General features: G+C 42.4%; 1 protein-coding gene across 2 annotated transcripts in view; it reads left to right on the top strand.

The window, feature by feature from the left end:
- The first annotated feature begins 21,057 nt into the window (after positions 1 to 21,057).
- SLC17A8 (solute carrier family 17 member 8) overlaps positions 21,058 to 25,610 on the top strand; it is a 40,423-nt gene continuing 35,870 nt past the window's right edge. For both annotated transcript variants that reach the window (XM_073330976.1, XM_073330966.1), the window contains exon 1: positions 21,058 to 21,158. In XM_073330976.1, coding sequence (XP_073187077.1) covers positions 21,058 to 21,158 — 101 coding nt within the window. The remainder of the gene's footprint in view (positions 21,159 to 25,610) is intronic.

The following is a 25,610-nucleotide window of genomic DNA, read 5'->3' as shown; positions in this document are numbered from 1 at the left end:
AATGCAAAATTTCTATTGATATTGTTGCCCCTTTTGAGCTGAGCAGCTAGCCAGTATTTGGGTTCTTGGGGTTCTTTCTGTTATCAGGAGAAATTAATGAAATTCCACGTATTTGTGTATATTCTTTATAAATAACATGATTGCACCAACAAAGTCCTATTTCCCTAAACACAGCAGAAACAAACAAGAGCCCATTTGCTTGTTTACAATTCCAAGCCTCTTTCCAGCCAGCACACGGTCCAATAAAATCTTACTCTGTGGCTTCCTCCCAGGGCTTCTCTCGCTGTGTCCTGGCTTTTTCTGGTGGCTTTCAGCTTCTCATGTATACAATCCCTGGCTTTGCAATCAGCCCTCAGAAAACAACTCTCTTCTCCTGTTGTTTAGGGCTTGTCTACACATACAGCTGCAACCACTGCTGGTATATTGTGTTCAACTCTGATGTCCACAATTCAAGAAGGATGTTACTAAATTGGATTAGAAAACATGCTTTGTAGAGAGAGAGTAAATTCCATCTATTTAGCTTAACAAGGAGAAAGCTTAAGGCAGTGGTTCTTAACCTTTACTGCAACCTTTACTTTACCTTTGGTTCTCAAAATATGTTCTCACACCCCTTATCAAAATCATTGAAGTAGGTCAGTTCTTTAAACCTAGCTATATCATAACTGTAGAATGAAAGAGAGAATTATAATTTTACTGCGAAATTAAAAATATAAGAATACATGAAAAATTACACACTTTAAGTTTACCAGCTCAGTGACTCTTCTGCTTTTGCTTTTGTTCAATGATGTTTGAGAAACAAGGAACGTTTTTTGAAATAGCCACACGCATGTCCTCACTAGTATTTAGGCGGTTTCTGGCCTTTGTTTTGATGTGTAAGAGTGATGAAAATCCTATCTCACACAAGTGTGTAGTCGCAAATGACACAAGGATCTCCAGCGCTGTCTTTGCCGGTTGTGGAAATGGTGCTAGTTGACCACACCAGAAATTCTCAAGCTTCATTGTCTCAAACTCCATTCGGATTCGGCCATTGGCTCATAATTCAATGAGATAATCTTTCATCAAATCACTATTGCTGATGGAATCCAAGTTAAAAAGAAATGGATCCAGTATCCATTTCTTTGCCACATCAAAATCTCCAGTGGAAAAATATCCTCGGAAAGAGTCATTCAACTGGTGCAAATGCTTTGTCACTTCAGTTGCGATGGTCATTCCTTCATTTTCTGAAACAACTGTTTCTTCAAGAAAAGGAAAGTTAGTGAAATTTCTTTTCTCAACACACTTTATTGGAACTGGAAGTTTATGAATAAAAGCAGATAATTTCTCTCCGGCCGTTACCATGTTCATCCCAGTTCCTGGCATAGATGTGTTGAGTTCATTTAGGTGTGTGAATACATCTGCCATGTACACTAGGCAAAGGATAAACTCTCTATTTTTGAAGTCCTCAACTAAATTACTGCTTTGGTTACAAAGAAACTGACTTATTTCTCTGCTCATTTTTGTCCCTGTGCTTAATTTGTGTTTTCCATGATTTATCTTCTAAAAAAATCTGGTATGTCTCACAGCCCCAGAAAGGGCATCTCACACCCCAAGGGGGTGCATGAACCCCAGGTTAAGAGCCACTGGCTTAAGGGTGATTTAATTATAGACTATAAGTACCTACATGGGGGAAACTATTTGATAATGGGGTCTTCAATCTATAACAATCCAGTGGTTGGAAGTTGAAGCTCGACAAATTCAGATGGGAAATCAGCTGTAAATTTTTAAGTGTGGGTAATTAACCATTGGAACAATTTACCAAGGATCATGATGGACTCTCCATCACTCAGTTTTTAAATCAAGATTAGATGTTTTTTTCTAAAGGGTATGATCTAGAAAGTATTTCTGAAAAGTTCTATGGCCTGTGTTATGCAGGCAATCAGACTACTCACCAGTTCTCAAACTGTGGGTTTTGACCTCATGGGACTCAAGCCCAAGCCCCAGCTCCACTGCCCGACGGCTTCAGCCCTAGGTGGCAGGGTTCAGGCAGCCTTAGGCTTAGATTTCCCCCCTCCTGGGGTCATATAGTAATTTTCATTGTCAGAAGGGGGTCACAGTGCAATGAAGTTTGAGAACCCCTGGACTGACTATCATAATGGTCCCCTTCTGGCCTTAGACTTTATGTTTTAGTCAAGACCTAAATATTAGTTCTTCGAGTGCTTGCTCATGTCGATTCCATTCTTGGTGTGTGCATGCCCATGTGCACAGTCGTAAGAGATTTTTGCCTTTGTGGTATCCATAGGGTCAGCTGTGGCACCCTCTTGAGTGCCATGCTCATGCATCAGTATATTAGGCACTGCCAGCCCTACACCGTCTCAGTTCCTTCTTACCACCCATGGTGGTTAGTCAGAGCACCTTTTCCCTTGCCTATTAAGGGTTAGCAGTTCTTTCTCTCTGGTCTTTGAGCCTTTGGGCCTTGTAAATAGTTTGATTACGTCTCATTATGCACTTATCCAGCAGGCCCAAGATGATGCTGGCTTCGGTAGAGCAGTGTTACAAGCCGCGTGACTATGAACTCTGAGCCCGCCTCAAGGGATACTGCTTGTGAGTCACCTACAATGGAATCGACATGAGCAAGCGCGTGAAGAAAAAACGGTTACCTACCTTTCATAACTGTTCTTCAAGATGTGTTGCTCATGTCCATTCCATTACATGAGGTAGAAGTGTCCTTTATTTTGTTTTCATGGTGCTCGTGGGAGAAAGGATTGAAATTAACACTAGGTACTGTTTGCATCTGCTTCACATTCCCCTGTGCAGCTACACAGTGGAGGCCCTGCGGCAAAGTTTAATGCACACCAAAGTCTTCCAAGAATCCTTCAGAGAGCTCTAAGAAACTTTCCTGCAGATACTCTCCTAATCCTCTGCCAAAGGTTCCTTAGCAGAGCTGCTTTGTTTTTTCCCCCATTGTAGGAAACTGCCACACCAATCAACAATTACTTCTACAGGAACCAAAGTAGGACACAAGTGAGCAATATATGGAACTGGTCTGAAGCAGCTCGCATGCAGGATATGCACCCTTGCATCTTCAGTTACCCTCAATAGTGTGATTTCAGCTTTGATTCCCCTGACTGTGGAAAATGGTGCCAGTATTCAGAATAGTGTCCCTAGGCACTTGTACTGATCCCCTTTTGAAACCACCCAGACCCTTTGACCCATTTTGCACTGCTCTCCTCCTACCCCTGGGCCAAACTCACCATGTTTAGTGCTCTGGCAGTGCTGCATGCTTGCCAAGGGAAAGTGAGCAAGAGGCATGGTTCAAGACTGTGAGTGCACACACAATACTGATGTGTATTGGTTCTGCAGATGTGCCCTGGAGGACCAGCTCCTATACACCAGTGGAGCATCTCCGTCAGATAAGGAAGTGAATGAGGAGGAGTAAGGAGGACATGTTTTGCAAAGTACTGCAGTTGTCAGATCAGGCCGATTAGTGAGCACAGAGCATGGAGAAAGATGATAAAAAAAAAAAAGCAACTAGAAATGGATAACCAGGAGAAGACATGGCCAGGAGTGGATAATAAAGCTCCTGGAAGACCAAACAGAGATGCTAAAGTCCCTGATTGTGCTGCAGGAGGAACTCATGCATGCTCAACTCCCTCTGTAGCCCATACAGAACTGCCTTCCTTGTCCTTCCCAAACTCCCCACACACGCATTCCTCTCATGTTCCTGGCCCATCGCAGTACCCTTTGCACTCACCACAGGGACATTTTCCATTATGACAACTGGAGTTGCACACAGCTGTGAGAGCCTTACTTCAGTGAGTGCTGCTCGCTGTCATGTCTCTTGTAAGAAATGTTAATCTGTATATTGCTGTTTAATAAAAATTGTCTTACAGACAGCAAATCTTTATTTGTGACCTGTACAGGTGGTTCTGAATTTCTGTTGCAGACCGTGGCAGTTGGCATATTTGCAGACTACAATTAATGCTCAGGCAGGAATCATTACAGTGGTCTTTCAATGTGGCAAGTAAACAATGCCTGGCTCAATTCATTACAGAAAGACACATTACTGGGGCTCATTGTCAAAATGCTGCTTCAAAGCTTCCCTGATTCTAATAGCTCTCTGTTGAACCCTCTACTTGCACATGGTGCCTGGCTGCTCAAAATCAGCCACCAGGTGATCGACCTCAATGCTCCACCCCTGGGGAAACTTTTCCCCCTTGGCTTCACAACTGTTGTGCAGAGCACAGCAGGCTGCTATGGCCATGGGAATATTTTCCTCATTCAGGTCTAACTTGCCAAAAAGGCAGCGCCAGTGACCTTTTAATCTGCCAAACACACATTCCATGATCATTCTGCACCTGCTGAGCCTATTGTTGATGCGCTCTTTGCTGATGTCAAGGTTTCCAGAGTAAAGCTTCATGAGTAAGGCTATGTTTTAGTCACAGGTATTTTTAGTAAAAGTCATGTACAGGTCACAGGCAGTAAACAAAAATTCAAAGCCTGTGACCTGTGCATGACTTGTATTATACCCCTGACTAAACCTTTGGAGGGGATAGGAGATGCTCGTGGGAGCAGTCCAGGGGGTGCAACAGGTGCTAGTGGGAGGGTTCTGGGGGGCACTGTGAGTGCATGACCTCCATGACAAACTCGCAGCCTTATTCATGAGCCATGAGAGTGAGGGGTAGACTGGTTTCCCTAGATCCTGCATTTCCACATCCTCTATTGGAATCTTCTGGTCTGGAAAGAAAGTCCTTGCATGCAGCTTTCTGTACAGGCCAATGTTTCTGAAGATGCATCATGCACCTTCCCTGGCTACCCTGCATTGATGTCAGTGAAACCACCCCAGTGATCTATGAGTGCATGCAGTGCTGTAAAGAAGTAGCCCTTTCTGTTGATGTGCTCCGTCGCAAGATGGTCTGGGGCCAAAATTGGGATGTGTGCCCCATCTATCGCCTTGCTGCAGTTAAGGAATCCTATTACCTCATTGCCCAGAGTCACAGTCCTTTGTAGCAGAAAGCAATTAATGGCCCTGAACACTTGTATCACCGCAACTCCCACAGTGGACATCCCAACTCCAGACTGATTTGTGACTGACTGGTAGCAGTCTGGAGTTGCCAGTTTTCACACACAAATCACCACTCGCTTTTCCACTGTTAGACCAGCTTTCGTTTTGGTGTCCTTTCACCACAGGGCGGAGGGTGAGCGCTGCACAGAGTTCAAGGAAGGTGGCGTCGTGCATACAAAAGTTCTGCAACCACTGCTCATCATCCTATACCTGCATCACAAACCAATCCCACCACTCAGTATTTATTTCCCGAGCCCAATAGTGACAGTCCACCAAGTGCAGCTGCTCCATGAATGCCAACCTCAGTCTTGAATTGTTTCTTTCCATGGTACACAGGAGGGCAAGCACCATGGATTCCTGTTCAGATTCGCAGTTCATGAAATACTGCAGGATTAGCCACATTGTGTTCATAACACTCATCATGAGACTGGAGAGCAGTGCAAGATCCATGCTTTTGCGTAGAGATAGCGGGCACAAAGTTTACAGGGGCAGTTGAAAAACGGCACACAACACAGAAGCTCCTGGCATTATGGGACAGATAAAGCTGCATCATGGGCTGTGATCCATTCCCAGAACTCCTAGTGGAGGAAGGTGATGATTTGCATCATGGGATAGCTACCCATGGTGCATTGCTCTCTCTGCCGGTGCTAGATCACCAACTGTGGACGCACTCTGCTACAGAAAGAGTGTTGAGTAAACATGCAGAAGTGACATAATTACCGTGGTTTCTGATCGTCGATGTAACTTAAGTTGATTTAACTCTGTAGTGTAGACATGGCTTTAGTCTTTGAACTGAACTAATTGAATAAACTGAAATGAACAAAATATTCTCTGCACGTGCAGGAAAGATTACTGCTGTTAAAAGCTGGTTTTGCGCTTCAACAAACTCTGGTTCTAGGTGCTTAGCTAGTGACTTCCATCAGTTTAATAGTTTGACTTTCTTTAAAATTTTGGCAGCAAACATATACTATTTGATTTGATGAAGCGGGAATTTTTTAATATTTTTGAGGCCGTTTGCCTCAGTTTCCCCTACTCTTTGCATTGCTACCCAGTTGGGGCGGGGGAGGGGGAAGGTTTGTTTGCTCTCAAGGCAAACTAAGGCTTTGTCTACACTGACAACTAAATGACCAAACTTTTGTTGTTCAGAGGTGTGAATAAAACATCCCCTCCCCCCAAAAGACACAAGTTTTGCCAACAAAAAGCGCTGGTGTGAACGGCGCTTTGTTAGCAGGAGCACTCACCTGCCAACAAAGCTACCGCCGCTAGTTGGGGGTGGAAGATTTTTGTCGGTGGGAGAGCTCTCTCTCCTGCCGACAAACAGCGGCTACAATGTGGGCCTTTTAGCAGCACAGCTGTGTCACTTAACGGTGCATAGTGTAGACAAAGTCTGAGGGATATAGGTGTGTGTGTGTCAGTTCCTTGTCTGATTGGAATGAATAGAATAAATAAAACTGGCTGAAACTGATTAACAAGGTGCCCAGAAAGACAATGCAGGCTCTAATGACTCATTGATTGACACGCTCAGCAGGGAAGCTGAGCAGGGACACCAATTTGAAGAAAAGGGCCTATGAGGTGGGGGAATAAAGTGTGAGCTCTGGAAGAAGCTGGGAGCACTCACACCTGGAAGCTGACTAAGGCTATGTCTACACTAGAGAGCTTACAGTGGTGCAGCTATCCTGATGCAGCTGCACCACTGTAAGATCTCTCATGTAGCTGCTCTATGCTGAGAGCTCTCCTGTTGACATTATCAAACAACCACCAATGAGCAACAGTAGTTATGCTGGCAGGAGAAGCTGTGCACACTACCACTTATGCTAGCGTAACTGTGTCGCTCAGGGCTTTCTTCATACTCCTGAGCGACATAAGTTTTGCCGACATAAGTGTTAGTGTAGACCTGGCCTAAGGAAGAAAGTCTGAGAGAGACAGAGGCCTGGTCTACACTAGGTAATTAGGTCACTATAACTACATTGCTCAGGGATGTGAAAAATCCTCACTCCTGAGCAATGCAGTTAATAAACCAAACCAACCCCCAGTGTAGACAGCATGAAGATGACAGGATAATTCTCTCTTCAGCTTAGCTACTGCCTCTCAAGGAGGTGGTGTACCTACGCGTTCAGGAGAAGGTCTCTTGTTGGCATATGTAATGCCGTCAGTGAAGTGCTACGGCTGTGCCACAGCATTTTAAGCATAGAACAGCCTAGAGCCTGAAAATAAGTTCATTACAGCTTGGCTGGTGAATTGTGGCTTGACCAGAATGGACTGTGCTTAACCTTTATTACTCAAGGCTAACCTAAGGCGGACTTCCGATGCTGTGTTCCCCTTGACCAATAAATCCTACTGTTTTGAAAACGCTGTTTGGGTTGTCACTGAAAATACTGCCTGGGGACCATTAGTCCCTGAAGAATGTACAAGTCTCTACTAGGAGATTATCTCAGTTGGACTTGCTGAGGGGAGCTGACGGTGTGAAGCAGGAGTGCTTGAGCCCAGTAGCTCAGTGTAGGCAGCAGGGAGGCTTTGTGGCCTACCCTGAAGGAAGAGTGAGACCCTTGGGGTCTGGCACACTAAAAGGGTTCCTCCAAGAGACCATTCCAATGCTGGGGCATAGCACAGATCCTGTGGTTCTCTGACACATGAATATTCACTTTTTGTGTTTAATTTTAAATGATTTTGATAGATTATAATAATTTTAGGCCTTAACATAGGTTGTCAGAATTTGAAATTTCATTTTCAATAGGCTGATTTTTAAAAAAAAAGTATTTATTTTAAATTAAAAATTAAATTAAAAAAGTCATTATTTTTTTTTTAAATCCACCTTCAGCCCGTGTCATTGTGAACTCCCTTAATGAAAAAGAACTAGACTAAAACTCCTTTTGGAGAGTCGGTGCCATTTCTAACTTTGCCCAGGCATAGCTTCAGAGCAGCACAAACAAAAGACTCTACAATGGTTCTTAGATTTTTTTTTTTTTTTTTTTAAGGCTAGATGAGACCATGATGGCGATCTAGTCTGGTTGCTTGCACAACCCAGACCACAGAATTTCACCCAGTGATTGCTGTAAATCAATTTTAATTTGTGGGTGAGCTAGAGCATATTTGTTAGCAAGACGTTGAGTCTTAATCCTCCAATATAAACGATGCCAGTTCAGAATTCAAACCACAGTGTCTCACTGCAATAACACTTCCTAACCCTGGGGCTACCTGTACTTCCTTATGCAATAGCTGGGTTGGGGATTTTGTTTGTGTACCACAGGTTTTCTTTTCTCTAGCATTCAAAGCACATGGATGCTTTACAAGAGCTGTTGCAATGATATACACTTTAAAAGACCCAGATCTGGGATTGGAGAAACACAGTGAACTAATATGCAGGGGGTTGGTGAATTATTCCATTGACTTCCTGTATTCTCAAATAGCAGCTATGGGTAGGTTTGAATTGAGGACTACACCTGCATTACTTAAAATAAATTTTCTAATAATCATGGGCGGACATCAGTATGGAAGACTATTTTCCCTTTGACGCATTTCCCCAGGGTAAGGGTGAAACAGAAATCGTAGGCAATTGTGAAGGAACCAGAATGAGACCATGTTTTGGGTCATCTTAAAACAAAAGCTTTTCAAAAGCACAAAGACCTGTTCCTTAATGATAGTTATCGAATCTGGGAAACAATGACACGTCCTGTTTCAGAATGTTCTGTGAATTCAGTGGAGAGCAATAAAACTACCATGAGATGTCACTATAACCTAAACAATTAAATGAGGATGCTGAACCTAATGCAGCACAGATTTTCAATCCTATTCAGTGGCTTTGTAGAAATTATTTTATCCGACTATTGTGTCTTGTTTATGTGGCTGAAAAAGGCCATGTTTTAAAATGTCATAGGAGAAAGCATGTGTGTATATTTATACAGAAAATGTCAAGATGAATTTGAAAACTCTTTTGATCTGTTACCTTGTCACTTTTCACCCTAACCTAACATGCAGGTCTAGTGTCTTGTGAGGAACTGCCAAATAGATAGTCACACATACTTCCTTTGGCAGCATGTAGAGGAGTACTTACACAGGTAGCCACCCTACCATAGGTATAAATAGCAGCCTAGAAGGTGAGGCACAGTTTTAGGTGGGTACAGTAAAGACATGCATGAAGCCTGTGGGAACATACCCATGTGTCTATCCTACACTGCTTTGTACTCCCCCAAGCAGTGCCTCTCCATCTACACTGCTACTTTTAGCAGGGCAGTGTCTCGTCTGCCTCCCCGCTCCAGGAGCCTTTTCCCACGGCAGGGAAAGACTTGAGCAGCAGAGAGAGACACTGGGATGGGGGAGCTACTGAAGGCTTTCCCTGCTGCCTCACTCTACCAGAGCCCTTCATTGACCTATGTAGTTACACACTGTAGTGTGGATGCATTTTGCTTTTCACTGGTTCATGTCACTAAAAGTACTCTACATGCTGCCACCACTGCTGGTATGCAGTGTAGACATAGCCAGACACTCAGATTCTAGTGTGCAGTGGGTCTAAATTTTCAAGAGTGATTAATGATTTTGGATATTGAACTTGCCAGACCTTAAAGATGGCTTGATTTTTCAGAAGTCTCGAATAACCACCTTCTGAAAATGAGTTTCTTTTTAAATGTGTCTCAGATTGGACGACTCAAAAATTGAGGAACTATGAATCTCATCACTTGAAAATGTAGGCCAGATTTCTTCATATACTGTAGAGGTAATTTGCTTGCCTCCTTTTTAGCTGTCTTACAGTATTTGCTCAGTGTATTTGATTACATTGTAAGGTCTTAAAACTGCTATAAAACAACAAAGAATGTCTTTCTAGCATATATGTTTAGCATCTGTAAATGTGATTTTCAAGTTATCTGCCTTTAGAAACAGGATAGGAGCTTTTTTATTTTTGAGGAAGTTGAAGTATTCCATGTAATAGCATCCACATACTTTGGGAAGAGTACCTTTGGAGATACTTATTAAAAACACCTCACATATCAGCATATAAGATGCAAGGAACTTAGCATTAGTAGCTTCAGGTAGGTTAAATATTAAATGTCCTATTTATTCTATATTTGTAGTTAATAATTTATTAGTATCATGGCATTTTCTGTTTTTCCTTGGATAACTATGGCTGAATCTCTGATATTTGTGACCTGGTCAGGAAGCAGATGCTAGAGCCTCAGGATGAAGTCTTAGGGGCTGGGATTTCATCCAGAATTGTGACTTGGGTTGAACCCATGCAGGAAGCGTTGATCAAGTTGTAAAAAATAAAAGATCTAGATTCTGATCTCTGTTACTAGATTAACCTAGAGATCAGAATCCCCGTTAAAATCCACCTTCCGATATTGAGCATTTGTTCCAAGAGAATGGACTTTGTAGATTCATAGATTTCAAAGGCAGAAGAATGGTTTCAGAGTAGCAGCCGTGTTAGTCTTTATTTGCAAAAAGAAAAGGAGTACTTGTGGCACCTTAGAGACTAACCAATTTATTTGAGCATAAGCTTTCGTGAGCTACAGAAGAAATCATCTTGATCACCTTGTCTCAACTGCATAACAGTGACCCTAGAACAGTGGTTCTTAACCTTTACTGCAGCCTGCACCCCTTTGGTTCTCAAAATCTGTTCTCGCACCCCTTAACAAAAATAGTTGAAATAGGTCAGTTCTTTAAACCTAGATATATCATAACCATAGAATGAAAGAGAGAGAATTATATACATATAAACATAGGTTTGATTAAACAAAGTAGTTGTACTTACGTGCCTGTGCTTAATTTGTGCTTTCAATGATTTACCTTCTAAAAAAAAAAATCTGGTATGTCTCGCACCCCCAGAAAGGGGATTTCGCACCCCCAGCGACTGCGTGCACCCCAGGTTAAGAACCACTGCCCTAGAATTTCACCCAGTAACTTTTGCATCAAGCTCAATAACTTCTGAATCCATTGTGTACATGATTATTTATCAATGTTGTGATTGAACTTAAAGGGCCCAGAACTGAGATGGCGCCCTTAGTGTGTTGGGTGCTGTATAGACGCACAGTAAGAGACCTGCCGCAAAGAGCTTATAAGGTGATAATAAATATAGTTAGCACATAAGTAGACCTTTACATTTTCAAAAGGAAAAAACAAACAAGCCCTCATAGAACTCTTCTGAGGTAGGGAAGAATTATCTCCATATTACAGCTGGGGAAACTAAGGGCAGGTCTACACTACAGTGGGGATTGATGCTCTGAGATTGGTCCACCAAAAGTGGTTGATTTAGTGGGTCCAGTCGACCCCTGTACTTTACCGCCGACGAGAAGAGTATCATAGAATCATAGAATATCAGGATCGGAAGGGACCTCAGGAGGTCATATAGTCCAACCCCCTGCTCAAAAGCAGGACCATCCCCAACTAAATCATCCCAGCCAGGGCTTTGTCAAGCCTGACCTTAAAAATATCTAAGGAAGGAGATTTCACCACCTCCCTAAGTAACGCATTCCAGTGTTTCACCACCCTCCTAGTGAAAAAGTTTTTCCTAATATTCAACCTAAACCTCCCCCACTGCAACTTGAGACCATTACTCCTTGTTCTGTCATCCGCTACCACTGAGAACAGTCTAGATCCATCCTCTTTGGAACCCCCTTTCAGGTAGTTGAAAGCAGCTATCAAATCCCCCCTCATTCTTCTCTTCCACAGACTAAACAATCCCAGTTCCCTCAGCCTCTCCTCATAAGTCAGGTGTTCCAGTCCCCTAATCATTTTTGTTGCCCTCCACTGGACTCTTTCCAGTTTTTCCACATCCTTCTTGTAGTGTGGGGCCCAAAACTGGACACAGTACTCTAGATGAGGCCTCACCAATGTCAAATAGAGGGGAACGATCACGTCCCTTGATCTGCTGGCAATGCCCCTACTTATACATCCCAAAATGTCATTGGCCTTCTTGGCAACAAGGGCACACTGTTGACTCATATCCAGCTTCTCGTCCACTGTCACCCCTAGGTTCTTTTCCGCAGAACTGCTGCCTAGCCATTCGGTCCCTAGTCTGTAGCGGTGCATGGGATTCTTCCGTCCTAAGTGCAGGACTCTGCACTTGTCCTTGTTGAACCTCATCAGATTTCTTTTGGCCCAATCCTCTAATTTGTCTAGGGCCCTCTGTATCCTATCCCTACCCTCCAGCGTATCTACCTCTCCTCCCAGTTTAGTGTCATCTGCAAACTTGCTGAGGGTGCAATCCACACCATCCTCCAGATCATTTATGAAGATATTGAACAAAACTGGCCCGAGGACCAACCCTTGGGGCACTCCACTTGATACCGGCTGCCAACTAGACATGGAGCCATTGATCGCTACCTGTTGAGCCCGACAATCTAGCCAACTTTCTATCCACCTTATAGTCCATTCATCCAGCCCATACTTCTTTAACGTGCTGGCAAGAATACTGTGGGAGTAAGGTAAGTTGATGGGAGATTTTCTCCCATTGACCCCCCCCCCATGGCGTAGACCCCGCGGTAACTCGACCTAAAGTACATCGACTCCAGCTATGTTATTCATGTAGCTGGAGTTGCATAGCATAGGTCGACTTATCGTGGTAGTGTAGACATAGCCTGTGATACAAACTGTGATCCTAATCTCTAATGTCCAAGAACAATATTACTATTAATTCTGATTGTTTTGCTTGTGTTATCATGGCTGTTTTGCTGATGCAAGCTCCAGCAGGCAGAGACTATGATATGGTTTGTGATAGAAATATTTTCACTTAGGCTTGACTTTCAAAACTCAGAAGTAGTGGGGCAGGCTACTTGACTAATGAGTGTCTTGCATCATGCTACCTTTATGAAAGAGCTTCTAAGGTGGTAGGTCTGAATGTGTGCTTTTTCTCATGTGATGTCCCCCTCCCCTCCTTGGGATTTCATTTAATGTCTTTACTCCTGTTCTCTCTCTTGATGGCACACTAGTGAGTTCTGCTGTTGAGCTGTGAGATTTCACCCTTGGAGTTGATGGTTGCCATTTCTAAGAATTTCCTTTGTCAAGTATGTGGTTTGAGAAGAAAAATAAGGCTCCCTCATTCATATCCAAAAGGATGCTCTAGTGGGTTTTAATTCCCCATCATCTACAAGGCAAAGGAAAGAACCCACTTAGTCATGCTCTGCTCTGGGGGAGTGACTAACCAATTGTCTCTTGACCAGAGGATGTGCAGCTAAACCTTATAAGTAGACTGAGGGAGCTAAGTGGGTGGAGATTACAGAGGAGTCTCTCGCAGAGAGAAGCTCTGTAGTAGGGTTTAATAGGCTGGATACAATGGAGAAAGAACACTACAGCAGCAAGTTAGGCTCCTGTAAGGGAAGCCCGGAGGTAGGGCCAGTAAGGGAACTTTAGTGAAGCCTGAGAAGGGAAGAAGGTCTATTAGTTTGACTATTAACTTGGACTTTCATTAAGGATTTGTTTGTGCTACCCCAGAAGGGTTTTAGAGTTTTATGTGACTTGACCAGAGGAGAGCCAAACCATAGAAAACCCACAGAGGGGATTGGGAGAGGATGCAGGCTGAGAGAGACCATTGCAGGCCAAGGAACTGGTCGTCATGGGTGAAGAGATGAAGTCCCTCACAATGCAGCATCCAGGTAGAAAGGGGCACCTAGAGGTGAGCACTCATGCTTACAGATGCAACTGGTTGGAAGCCCAAGATCAACTATTTCCTCCTTTCCCCGGGCCTAGTCTGCCAGGAAAATGCAGTGTTGCCAACTCTCAAAATTGTACTGGTGAGTCTTGTAGTGTTTGATGTCTTCAGAAGCAGGGGCTTTTGGTAAAACAAGTGGTTTCATGAGAATCCCAGCTTCCACTTTAAAAAAAAAAAAGAGAGAGAGAAAAGGGGGTGGTGGTGGTGGCATGTTTCTGGGCAGCCTGGTTACTAAGAAAAGCTTGAAAATATGCCCTGAATGCCCCCAAAGGCTCAAAAACCAAAAGACAAATAAAGTAACCATTAAAAATCCCTCATGGTTTTTAAGCCAACCTAATGAATCCTTGGGACCTAACTCTCAATTTTTTAATGTTTCTGCTTGGCAATACTGGAAAAACAATAAATGTAGAAATTTGAATCGGTGAAATTCAGCTTTTCTTGCTTTCTGTGTTTTTTTTTTTTTCATTTAATTTTTCCTTCCATGTTTTCTCTCCTTTTTTCCAAATCATTTTTTTCTTCCTTTGTTTATCATTCTTTCATTTTTTTCTACCTTTTCTCTGCCTGCTCCACCTCAAGTCTTTCGCGTTTTGCTGTTTCCCCACTGTTTGACATTTTCCCTTTGCTCTTCAGCAATTCCATCCACTGACTCCACTATCCATCTCTTCCTGTCCTTCCACGGAACCCTGAGTGCTGCCTCTGTTCTGAGCAGAAGATGTGGAGCTGTGTTCCTGAGTTCTCCGGCTGACTAAAGTATATAGCAGTACAGTGTGCTGCAAAAAGTGTAGATGTGTTATCCCTTAGGAGTAGCTCTCCTGACTCAAAAGGTGCTATTTTTATGTAGGAACATCCCAAGCAAGAACCTCACCTTAAGGTTCAAGACACTCATTGCTCTCTGTGTGTGTGCAAATGCCCTCATTCTTGTGTATCTGTGTATGTTGTACCATGTATAGGCCACCAGTACTCCCTCAAAGGGACAGCAGAGCGATCCGGCAAGCAGCCATCTCACTGCAGGTACCAGTGATGTCACCACATGCTTGGTCCCAGAATTCACATAAAACCAATCAAATATCAAACAAAGTTATTTTGTTCTTAATTTAAATGTTCGTATTACAATGTGAATAATACTTAGCACTTAAACAGTGCTTTGCATTGGAGGCCCTCAAAACCTTTTATATATATATTGAAAAGACTCATCATACCTTATGAAGTGGATCGGTATTATCTCCATTTTACTGATGGAGAAACAGAGGCACAGAAAAGTTGAAGTAACTTTTGCACAGTCTCATAGTGAGTCAGTTGGGTTGATATTACAATTAAGTATTTATAAAATGCTAAACTTTGTATATTTTACAGAAATTAAAAAGTACCTGCATTCAAGATGTTATAAACTACAGCAGACAAACATTGAAAGTGAAAATAACAAAGGATATCAATGGAATTGCATCTACCTACACATTGGGGTGAAATCCTAGCTCCACTGTAGTTAATGGAAAAACTCCCATTGAGCTCAATGTGGGGCCAGGATTTCACCTGTGGTCTGAATTTGATTTGATTTTTTTTCTTTTTTTAAATCAATGCCATCAGTGTGAAGTGAATTTTCCAGTCCTTTCAATGAAAACACGCGCACACCCACAACAAATACGATAGCAAAATAGCCAGCCTCTAGGTAAGTGTTACATAAGAATTGCCATGTTGGGTCAGACCAGTGGTCCATCTAGCCCAGTATTCTGTCTTCCCACAGTCACCAATGCCAGATGCCTCAGAAGGAATGAACAGAACAGGGCAATTAGAGTGATTCATCCCCTGTTGTCCACTCCCAGCTTCTGTTAGTCAGAGGGTTGGGATACCCAGAGCATGGGGTTCCATCCCTGACTGTCTTGGCTAATAGCCATTGATGAACCTATCTTCACAAACTTGTCTAATTCTTTTTTGAACCCAGTTATACTTTTGGCCTTCACAACATCCCCTGGCAATGAGTTCTAAACGTTGACTATGCATTGTGTGAAGTAGTACTTCCTTCTGGTTGTGTTAAACCTGCTGCCTAGTAATTTCATTGGGGAACCCCTGGTTTTTGTCTTATGTGAATGGGTAAATAACATTTCCTTATTCATTTTCTCCACACTATTAATGATTTTATAGAACTCTATCATATCCTCCCTTAGTAATTTCTTTTTTAAGATGAACAGTCTGTCTTTTTAATCTCTCTTCAAATTGAAGTTGTTCCATGCCCCTTATCAATTTTGTTGCCCTTCTCTGTACTTTTTCCAATTCTAGTCTATCTTGTTTGAGATGGGGCAGCCAGAACTGATCACTGTAGTCAGGATGTGAGCTTACTATGGCTTTATATAGCGGCATTATGGGGTTTTTTTTGCTCTTATCTATTCCTTTCCTAATGGTTTCTAATTTTCTGTTCACTTTTTTGACTGTCACTGCACATTGGGATGATGTTTTCAGAGAGAGATCCATGATGACTCCAAAATCTCTTTCCTAAGTGGTAACAGCTAATTTAGACCCCATCATTTTGTATGTGTAGTTGCAATTGTTTTCTAATGTGTATTTGTGACAGTCTGTATCCCTATACTCGCCCTTTTTATAAAACTATAATGGATTTTTCACAAAGTATGTCTTGTGAGTAGGACCCTACCAAATTCATGGTCCATTTTGGTCAATTTCACGGTCATAGGATTTTTTAAATTGTAAATTTCATGATTTCAGCTATTTAAATTTGAAATTTAATGGTGGTGTAATTGTAGGTGTCCTGACCCAAAAAGGAGTTGTGTGTGTGGGGGGGGGGGTCACAAGGTTATTGTACGGAAGGTGGTGGTACTGCTCCCCTTACTTCTGCGCTGCTACTGACGGCAGCGCTCCCTTTAGAGCTGGGCAGCTGGAGACCAGCAGCTGCTGGCCGGGAGCCCAGCCCGGAAGGCAGAACTGCCACCACCAGCAGTGCAGAAGTAAGGATGGCATGGTACGGTATTGCCACCCTTGTGCGTTGCTGCCTGCAGAGCTGGGCCTTCAGTCAGCAGCCACCGCTCTCTGGCTGCCCAGCGCTGAAGGCAGCAGCACAGAAGTAAGGATGGCCTGGCCTGGCATAGCATTGCCTCCTTTACTTCTGCACTGCTGCTGGCGGGGCGCTGCCTTCAGATCTGGGCTCCCTGCCAACAGCTGCCACTCTCCGGCTTCCCAGCTCTGAAGGCAGCACAGAAGTAGGGTGGGAATACTGCTACCCTCTTAAAATAACCTTGTAATCCCCTCCCACCCCACAACTCCCTTTTGGGTCAGGATCCACAATTTGAAAAATGCTGGTCTCCCCTGTGAAACCTGTATAGTATAAGGTAAAAGCACACAAAAGACCAGATTTCATGGCAGGAGACCGGATTTCATGGTCCGTGACACGTTTTTCATGGCCATGAATTTGGTAGGGCCCTACTTGTGAGGTATCATTTGAAAATAAATAATTTGCTGATCTTTGTTATCCTGGTAAGATATGTTTGGCAACATTGTATTTAAAGTGATAAGATTTTACTGTATGATATTACTGAGACATTCCAAGTTTTAGAAAAGAAGGCTCAAACCGGTTTCTCAAAGACAAAAGGCAAACTGATGCCTCAGTCAGGTGTTAACAAAATCCGGTGGACTATCACCTGATTAAGCGGCCATTCTTTGGCAGGAAAAAGTGTGTGGGTGAGCAATTTACATCTTGGCAAAAAAGCAGCTGGAAGTTCCCATCTCCCCAGACTTTGTCTCCTGAACCCCAGCTGTAGATGACTGTCAAAGAAGGGGAAAAGGATCAAAATGAGGAACAGCGGCCCCAAATCATCTCTACTCACCGCGTCAACAACACTTAAAGGACAAAGGAAGCATCATTAGATTGGGGGAAGATCCTGGCTGAAAGAATTCCAGCCAGTAAGACTGCTAGACCATATGGTAAGAGACACTTTGCTTTGAATTTACTTAGCTGTTAAATTAGGTGTTAATTGCATTTTACTATTTCTTTGTTACCAATTCTGACTTTTATGCCTCATTACTTGTAATCACTTAAAATCTATCTTTCTGTAGTTTATAACCTTGTTTTATTGTTTTATGTAAACCAATGTGGTTGGATTGAAAATGTTTGGGAAACTCCATTTGAGATATCAAGATTTGTGCCTACTTATGAAATGACAGACTTTATATGAGGTTGTGTTGTCCAAGAGGGTACTGAGCAGTACAAGATGCACATTTCTGGGGGAAAGTCTGGGCCTGGGAACTTGCTGGTGTGGCTCTGCAGTGTAATTCCTAAGTGGCTGGCCATAGCACTCATACCATATAGTTAGGAGTGATTTACATGCTGGAGGCTATGTGTGAGCAGACCAGGAGTGGTTGCTCTCACAGTGAAGCAGTGTCAGAGGCACTCTAGGTTGGTAAATTGAGGCAACACAGCTGTCCATCAGTGCAGATTGTACCCTGGGAAATGTCACAGCATTACTTTGCATTTATCAACATTGAATTTCAACTGCCATCATGTTGTACAGTCACCCAGTTTTGTGAGATCCCTTTGTAGCTCCTTGCAGTCAGCTTTGGACTTAACTATCTTAAATATTTTGCAGGTATACCTGCACATTTTGCCTTTTCACTGTTTACCGCTTTTTCCAGATCCATTATGAATATGGTGAACAGCACGGGTCCCAGCGCAGATCCTTGGGGACACCGCTATTTACCTCTCTCCACTGTGAAAACTGACCATTTATTCCTACTCTGTTTGTTTCCTTTAACCTTTAATCTTTTTAATCAGTTACTGATCCATGAGAGGACCTTCCCTTTTATCCCATGAAAGCTTACTTTGCTTAAGAGCCTTTGATGAGGCACCTTGTCAATGGTTTTCTGAAAGTCCAAGTACACTATATCAACTGGATCATCCTTGTCCATACACTTGTTGACACACTCAAAGAATTCTAATAGATTGGTGAATCGTGATTTCCCTTTACAAACAAGGCACAAAGTATATATACAGCAATGCGGTGTTTCATTATTGGTGGTTTTGACATTCTCATGCCCAGTATTTTTAAGGGGAACCTGCCATCCTGAAATCTAGTCAATTTTATAAAATGAGGTAGAAGTAATTTCAGTATTAAACCTGATCCTGAATCCCAGTGACAAATGTTGTGGTTTTACAAAGTTTATTGAAAAATGTCTGCAGTAAAAAGTTGAAATTTGGAAGGACCTGCATGGATTTATGCCGTGAATTTTAGCTATGGTGGATGTTCATTTGCTGTGTGGTTCTACCTGTACTTTGTCAATCCTGGGGCTTATTTGCTGCATCCCCTACAGCATAAGTATTTGGAATATGCTCGGGGCTGGCTGACTACTAGGCCTCTCCTGTATTGCATGTTTGCTGGGGGCTGATTAACTGCATGCTATTCTGCAATTGTAGGTTAGTCATGCTGAGCCTGGGGTTTCCTGTCATTGCCCTAGAAGCAGGAAAAGAATTATTTAAAGGGCAGAAGGAGACTATAACCAGAAAGAGTGAAGCAGTTAGTTCTGCAACAAAAAAGCCTTTCTGCCAACAATCTCTTCTTCATGAGGCTTTATTTTTTTAGGTAAAAGATGTCTCATCGATGGCAAAGGAAGCAAATACCTTATATGAATATGAAGGTTAAAAAAGCTCATCTCAGATTACTGACTGGCCTTTTAACAACTGAGTGAGACTCTGTCTTCCAAGAGGCATCTTCTCCACCAACTATGAGAGCAGCTTTTGAGGCATTCCATGACTTGCCTCAGAGATTATGAGCCTTTAGTCATTATTTTGCACCTAGAGGCTTTCATGGAGATCAGGGTCACATTGTGCTAGTCATTTGTACAAAGAGCGAGAAAGAGAGTGCCTGCTCCAAAGAGCTTACCGCCTAAATAGACAAAACAGACGTAGGACAGGAGGGGAAACAGAGGTACAGAGAAGTGAGGTGACTTGCTTAAGGTCATATAGCAGGTCCATGACACATCTGGGAATTGAAGTTGAACCTGGATCTCCTGAGTCCCAGCCCATTGCCCGGTCCATTTTGACCATGCTGCCTTTTGTGCTATTCTTTAAATGTGGGAAAGATCTAATCTGGAAGTTAATGCCCTGTCTGCTGATCATCTGATTCGGCATCTACCATCAGTCACAGAGGCTGCTCATTTAACTTTATATCTTGAGGGATCAGGGGAATACTGGAAAGTATAAATCCACCTATTTTCCTATATTGATTGTGAATTCAAAACCAGGAGAGTTTTGGGTCTCCCCACCCCACCATCACCAGGAAAGCAAAACATACTGGCAGCATCCCAGCACCAATCAAAAAGAGGCAACATTTTTGCCTTTGTTTCCATAACCAAAGCTTGACAACTGAGGCCTTGCCAAAAGCCAGGCTGCCTCAGGTCACCCCAGCTCAATGCCCATAGTATGCAGGCGTTAGGGATTTGCCAGATAGTTGCATTTTTACAAGAGCTTGTGTTAAAAGTCTGAACTCAATGCTAGAAAAGACATGTTGTCCTAGCAAAGCCATGCTGAATGGGAAAGGGTCATCTCCCTCATCCTCTTTGTGTTAAAATAAAAATAAAGAATTAACCCAATTTACAGCCAATCTTTCATTGCCTGTTCAAAGAGCAGCACTTTAAAACTCTTCTGCATCTGCCTGCCTGAGGCCCTAGTGATATCAATAATAAATGACATGTCTTGGAAAGACATATTTGAGCCCAGATCAGGCAGGTGCATGTGGGTAGGGGGCTTATATGGACCGGGGGATAAATAGTGACTGGGAACTGTAGCCTGTAATTCCCATCCTGCATCAGAGAGAACTTGTAAATGTTTAATAAACTTTGCTTCTTCCCGTTGCTTTGGATGAGATCCTATTAATAAATTTGAGTGGCTTGAGGACAGGTTTTGTGTCCGTTACTATAGCATCACCTTGCATAGGATCTCGGCATGAGAGAGGCAGCGGGAGGAGGGAGGGAGAATGAGACTGAGCAAGCCAGCGTGAGGTGCAGGCAACAGCACCAGGTCCAGGAATACAAACATCAGCATCTCTCCAGCTCCTCCAGCTGCAGCCCTTTGGACTAGCCTCCTTCTTGCCAGGTGCAAGCTCTTGTAGCACATACACCGTGGAGCTGCAGCAATTGTGCTGCTGAGCCCTTCCTTCTTCTTAGAAGATTTCACACTGGAGCTGGAGCTCTGCCTGCCTGACTTTCTTGTTCTGGAGGATCTGCGTTGAATTTTCCCTCTGGGCTACTTTCTAGACCAACTGGTTGTTGTCCCAGAGATCAACAAGGTGACTAACAGTGACCCCCAAGTCTGAAAACAGCAACTATGACTGCAGCAGTGAATAACTGTTAACCAAAAGGATTTATTTAGAAGACAGACAAAATGCCTTTTGAAGGGTTTAGTTTACTGAAAGACAGATTTTTGAAACCAGGGAAGGAAGAGGTGAAGACCACTGTCAGTGACTCTCTGGGGAATCTGCAAAGGTAAAATCTTATGGAAACATCCAAGAAGGATTCCTATTTTGTTCTAGTTAAAGAAATTTTAGGGTTATGTTTATTAAAAGGAAAGATGTGAAGAAAAATCTGTTAATAAAAATAGGAGTTAAGGTTGCAGAAAAAATAGCTGAGCACACATGAGAAGATACAAACGTTAGCAAATAAAATAACATTACAGCATTGACTCTATCTAGACTATAAGGTATGTTATGCTGAACAAGAGTTGAAAGTAAATTATGAAACGTTACTCTAGTGTTATGTAGAGCATGAAAAAGGACCACAGTTAAACACAGTTTTAAATATTTAATGGAAGTGATTTCTACTTTTGGCTTGCATGTGAAATGATGATCATTGTGCAAATTACGACATGCAAACTGTATGGGTAGATGTTTAAAAAGATTTAGGGTAAAATATTCAAAAATGCCCAATTGACTTAGAAGCCTAGTGACTTTCAATGAGATTTAGGCTCCTAAATTGCTTACGTACTTCTGAAAATTTTACCCTTGATCAATAACAGAAAAGCCATCCAGTGAAAATCTTGTGTGTGTGTGTGTGTGTGTGTGTATTTTAGCTAGGGCAAACAGGAGTTTGAAAGACAGAAAAGAGAATCTGGGGTTTATTAGGTGCAGGAAAAAAAAGTTCACCATTTTCACCTTAATTTGGAAGTTTAAAATAAAACAAAAGCGTGAACATTTTTACTTTTGAATAATTTAAAAAAAAACTATACACACACAAAGGAATCAAATTGATAAGTAAAGGAGAAACATGGATATTAGTACAAAATAGTAATATTATCAGTAAAGGCCTCTATCCTGCAAACCTTTACACACATGCTAACTTTAAAGACATGGATAGTTCTATTGACTTCATTTATTTTTATATTTTATGCATAATGAAGTGCCAATAACTTCAATGGTGCTACTCACATGCTTAATGTTAAGCACATACTTTAAATGTTTGTAAGATCAGGCCACTGTTTGCAATTTAATTTATTGTTAATTTATTTTATTCTATTCAATTGATATGTGCTTTTACATACAAAGATCAAATTTCTGCTTTTTAGTTTTGGGAGTGCTGGTCCAGGTATAATTCTTGGTGCATCTGTGCTTGTCTTCTATTCAGAGAAAGGGGAAAAAAATGAATTCATTTATATATTACACTGTGGTACATATATGCTGAAGAGTGGGAGAGAATGCTTTTTTTTTAAGGAGTCACTAACATATCTCTTGCTATAGTGAGGACTTCTACACCAGGGATGGGCAAACTTTTTGGCCCGAGGGCCACATCAGGGTTGCAAAACTGTATGGAGGGCCGGGTACGGAAGGCTGTGCATCCCCAAACAGCCTGGCTCCCACCCCCTATCTGCCCCCTCCCACTTCCTGCCCCCCTCAGAACTCCTGACCCATCCAACTCCTCCCTGCTCCTTGTCCCCGACCACCCCCTGAACCCGACTGCCCTGACCCCTATCCTCACCCCCTGGGACTCCCATGCCTATCCAACCCCCCCACGAACCTCTGCCCCCAGACAGGCCCCCTGGGACTCCCACACCTATCCAATCTCTGCTGTTCCCTGTCCCCTGACTGTTCCCTGGGACCCTCTGCCCCTTATTCAACCCCCCCACTCCCTGCCCCCTTACCATGCTGCTCAGAGCAGCAGGAGCTCGCTGCCCGGCCAGAGCCAGCCACGCTGCCCAGCAGGAGTGATGGGCCAGAGCACTGGCGGTGCAGTGTGCTGAGGCTGCAGGGGAGGGGGCACAGCGGGGGAGGAGCCAGGGGCTAGCCTCCCCGGCTGGGAACTCAGGGGCCGGGCAGGATGGTCCCACGGGCCAGATGTGGCCAGTGGGCCATAGTTTGCCGTCCTCTGTTTTACACCTTGTAAACACACAGCAGCATACTCAGAGTATTTATTCCCTGCGTAGTTTCTCCTGAACTTTTCTCCATCTTTTATACAAAGCCAGGCATTTGCTTTTTGACTTGCAAAATATATAAACAGTACACACACAACCAAGGAGCATGGTTGTACAACTAAATCACAAGTCATTTTGCTGTGAATCCTGCTGGTCCATATGAACAAATGTACTTAGTGTTTATAGTGTAACATTCAGGTGGCATATCCATGTGGCTTGTTGGCAGTTCATTTGGTTGCCATGTGGAAAACTCACTCAAGCTTTGAATTGTCTTTGTTACCCAAATGTTTGCCAGCTCTTGTTAGAGTTCAGCAACTGGTTCAAATACCCGTCAGTAAGAACTGGTCTCACGCTTTGCCCAGAACTTGTTGTGAGCCAAACCAAGCCCTATTTGAGGTAGAGAAAAGTCTGTTAAACTTTTTCTTTTTAAATGTTCACATGCTTCTGCCCTTCCCAATTTTAATGCCAAGGGAGAATACAATGCAAGGCTATTCTCATTGTGTCTACAACCAGGCCCAAACCAAGAAGCATTGAAAGTTTAATGACAAAACCTGTTCTTGGGAGATCTGGAGCCCAAACTAGTTTGTTTGAAAAAGTTCTGTAAACTATTAAAACGTAGCTGTTTAGCTTGAGGTTCACCCACGGCTATTTAAAACAAACTAAAAATATGACCTTTGTTTTTATGATGGTAATTGTGCTGGGCCAAATTCAGCCTTGACTTTGTTCCCCATCCAGCCACACTGACTTCAACAGTATGTAAATCAGCACAGAATATTACACATTTTCTAATATTTGGTTGATGACTGATTACAGATTGCTATTTAGCAACCTGTAGAAAAAATTACAGGCATTGGAAAATATGATGGGTTAAAGGTGTGTTGTTTTTTTTCCAAAATAATTGCATAAATGGTATTCTTCTACTTTCCATTCAAATATTTTAAAATGATCCTTGCAATTTAAGATCCATTGATCCAATAATTCCCTCCTGTGTGATCTTATGGAAGCTCAAGTTGCTGTTTGTTGTAGGGTGACCAGATGTCTTGTTTTTAAAGGGATAGTCTGTTTTGGGGGACTTTTTCTTATATAGGCGCCTATTACCCCCCACCTGTGTCCAGTTTTTTCACAGTTGCTATCTGCTAACCCTAGCTTGTCATCAGTTGGAATAACTTAGCTAGAGGTTTTAGAAATTGCTTTAACCATTCCAATTTAGAACAAGTTTAAAGTGCAATAATAGCATGTTCTTGATTAGCCTAAAATTCATTCAGCTGATTTTGGATTTGGATTAATGGGTGTAGGGGCCAGGAGTCTGCAGGCTTTTCTGCATTTCCCAGGAAAACAGGCTTTCTCCTGCAAAACTTCTAAACTCTGCAGACGTATGCGCTTAAGGATTTCCGTGTAGAGAACTTTATACGCTACAGCACAATCTCAGGCCTTGTATACCATGAGGATCTCAGCTGTCTTTGAGCAACCACTTGTGTAGCTGCACCCCTAGTTTAGACAACCAAATCTACTATAGTGCCACTCCGTGTAGTTTACCCCTGCTTGAAACAGGGGTAAGCTGCTGTGTTGCAAATCACAGTTTGCATAGCGTTTGCCTAGCGTTTGCCTGTGTACACTAAGGTTTTTGCATTGGTGCTGCTATTCCAAGAGTTGGCCATCAATGACTAGAACCTGGACAAATCCCGAATGATTGAACAAGACCTCAGAAGGTGTGTTCATCTTTGGATAAATGAGGGTTTTAGTTGACTGATATTTGAATCCTTGAGGTTACACTGAATCTGCTAATTCTTGCTGCCACGATGAAACTGATGAGTGTGTTGAGGACAGTTAATGATGTTAAAGAGGAAGATGTGAAATTTGAATGTTGTGTAATTCTCATGTTGCTACAGCCCCCTTGTATCAGGTAATGGTTATTCTGAAATGTATCAATCTGATCTAATTTATTGTAGGTATTTATAATTTTCCCATCACTATAACATCTGTGCAATTTTAAATAATTAAAAAATGAAACTGTTTAAATTCTGCTCTATCCTTGTATGTAATTGCCTATCTTTGCCAAATGTGGTTTAGTTTCTACACCAAAATAAATAAATACAGCGAGGTGAAGGTGCACTTGCTCTAAAAATTATTTTTTTTCTTAGTAATTTTGGGACATTTAAAAAGTTCATTCAGGCTGTTTAATCAGTAGTTTTAGTATGAAAAATCCAAAGACCTTGTTCAAAAGGAAAGAAAATGACTAGAGAAAGCGGCAAAGGATAAACGAGTACCGTGTCTATGAACACTAAATATAGGAGCTCTACTGACATTCTGTTTTGAATAGATTTTCAAATATTTAGTGTATGAACTTTAAGGGTGGGATACATACATCCTTAAAATTCCCAGGTGGATTGTGTCCAAAAGTTTAGATGGCTATCTATGGGGTAGGTGAATGGGTAATAAATCTGAAAGTGTGTGGATAATGCCCCTGAGAAGTACACACACACTAAAAGGGGACATTTCTGAACTTCTAAAACTAATCCTTCATAAATGATGAA

This window comes from Lepidochelys kempii, chromosome 1, assembly GCF_965140265.1.
Source record: "Lepidochelys kempii isolate rLepKem1 chromosome 1, rLepKem1.hap2, whole genome shotgun sequence".
NCBI classification, from domain to species: domain Eukaryota; kingdom Metazoa; phylum Chordata; order Testudines; family Cheloniidae; genus Lepidochelys; species Lepidochelys kempii.
This window is presented reverse-complemented; position numbering and strand designations above follow the sequence as displayed.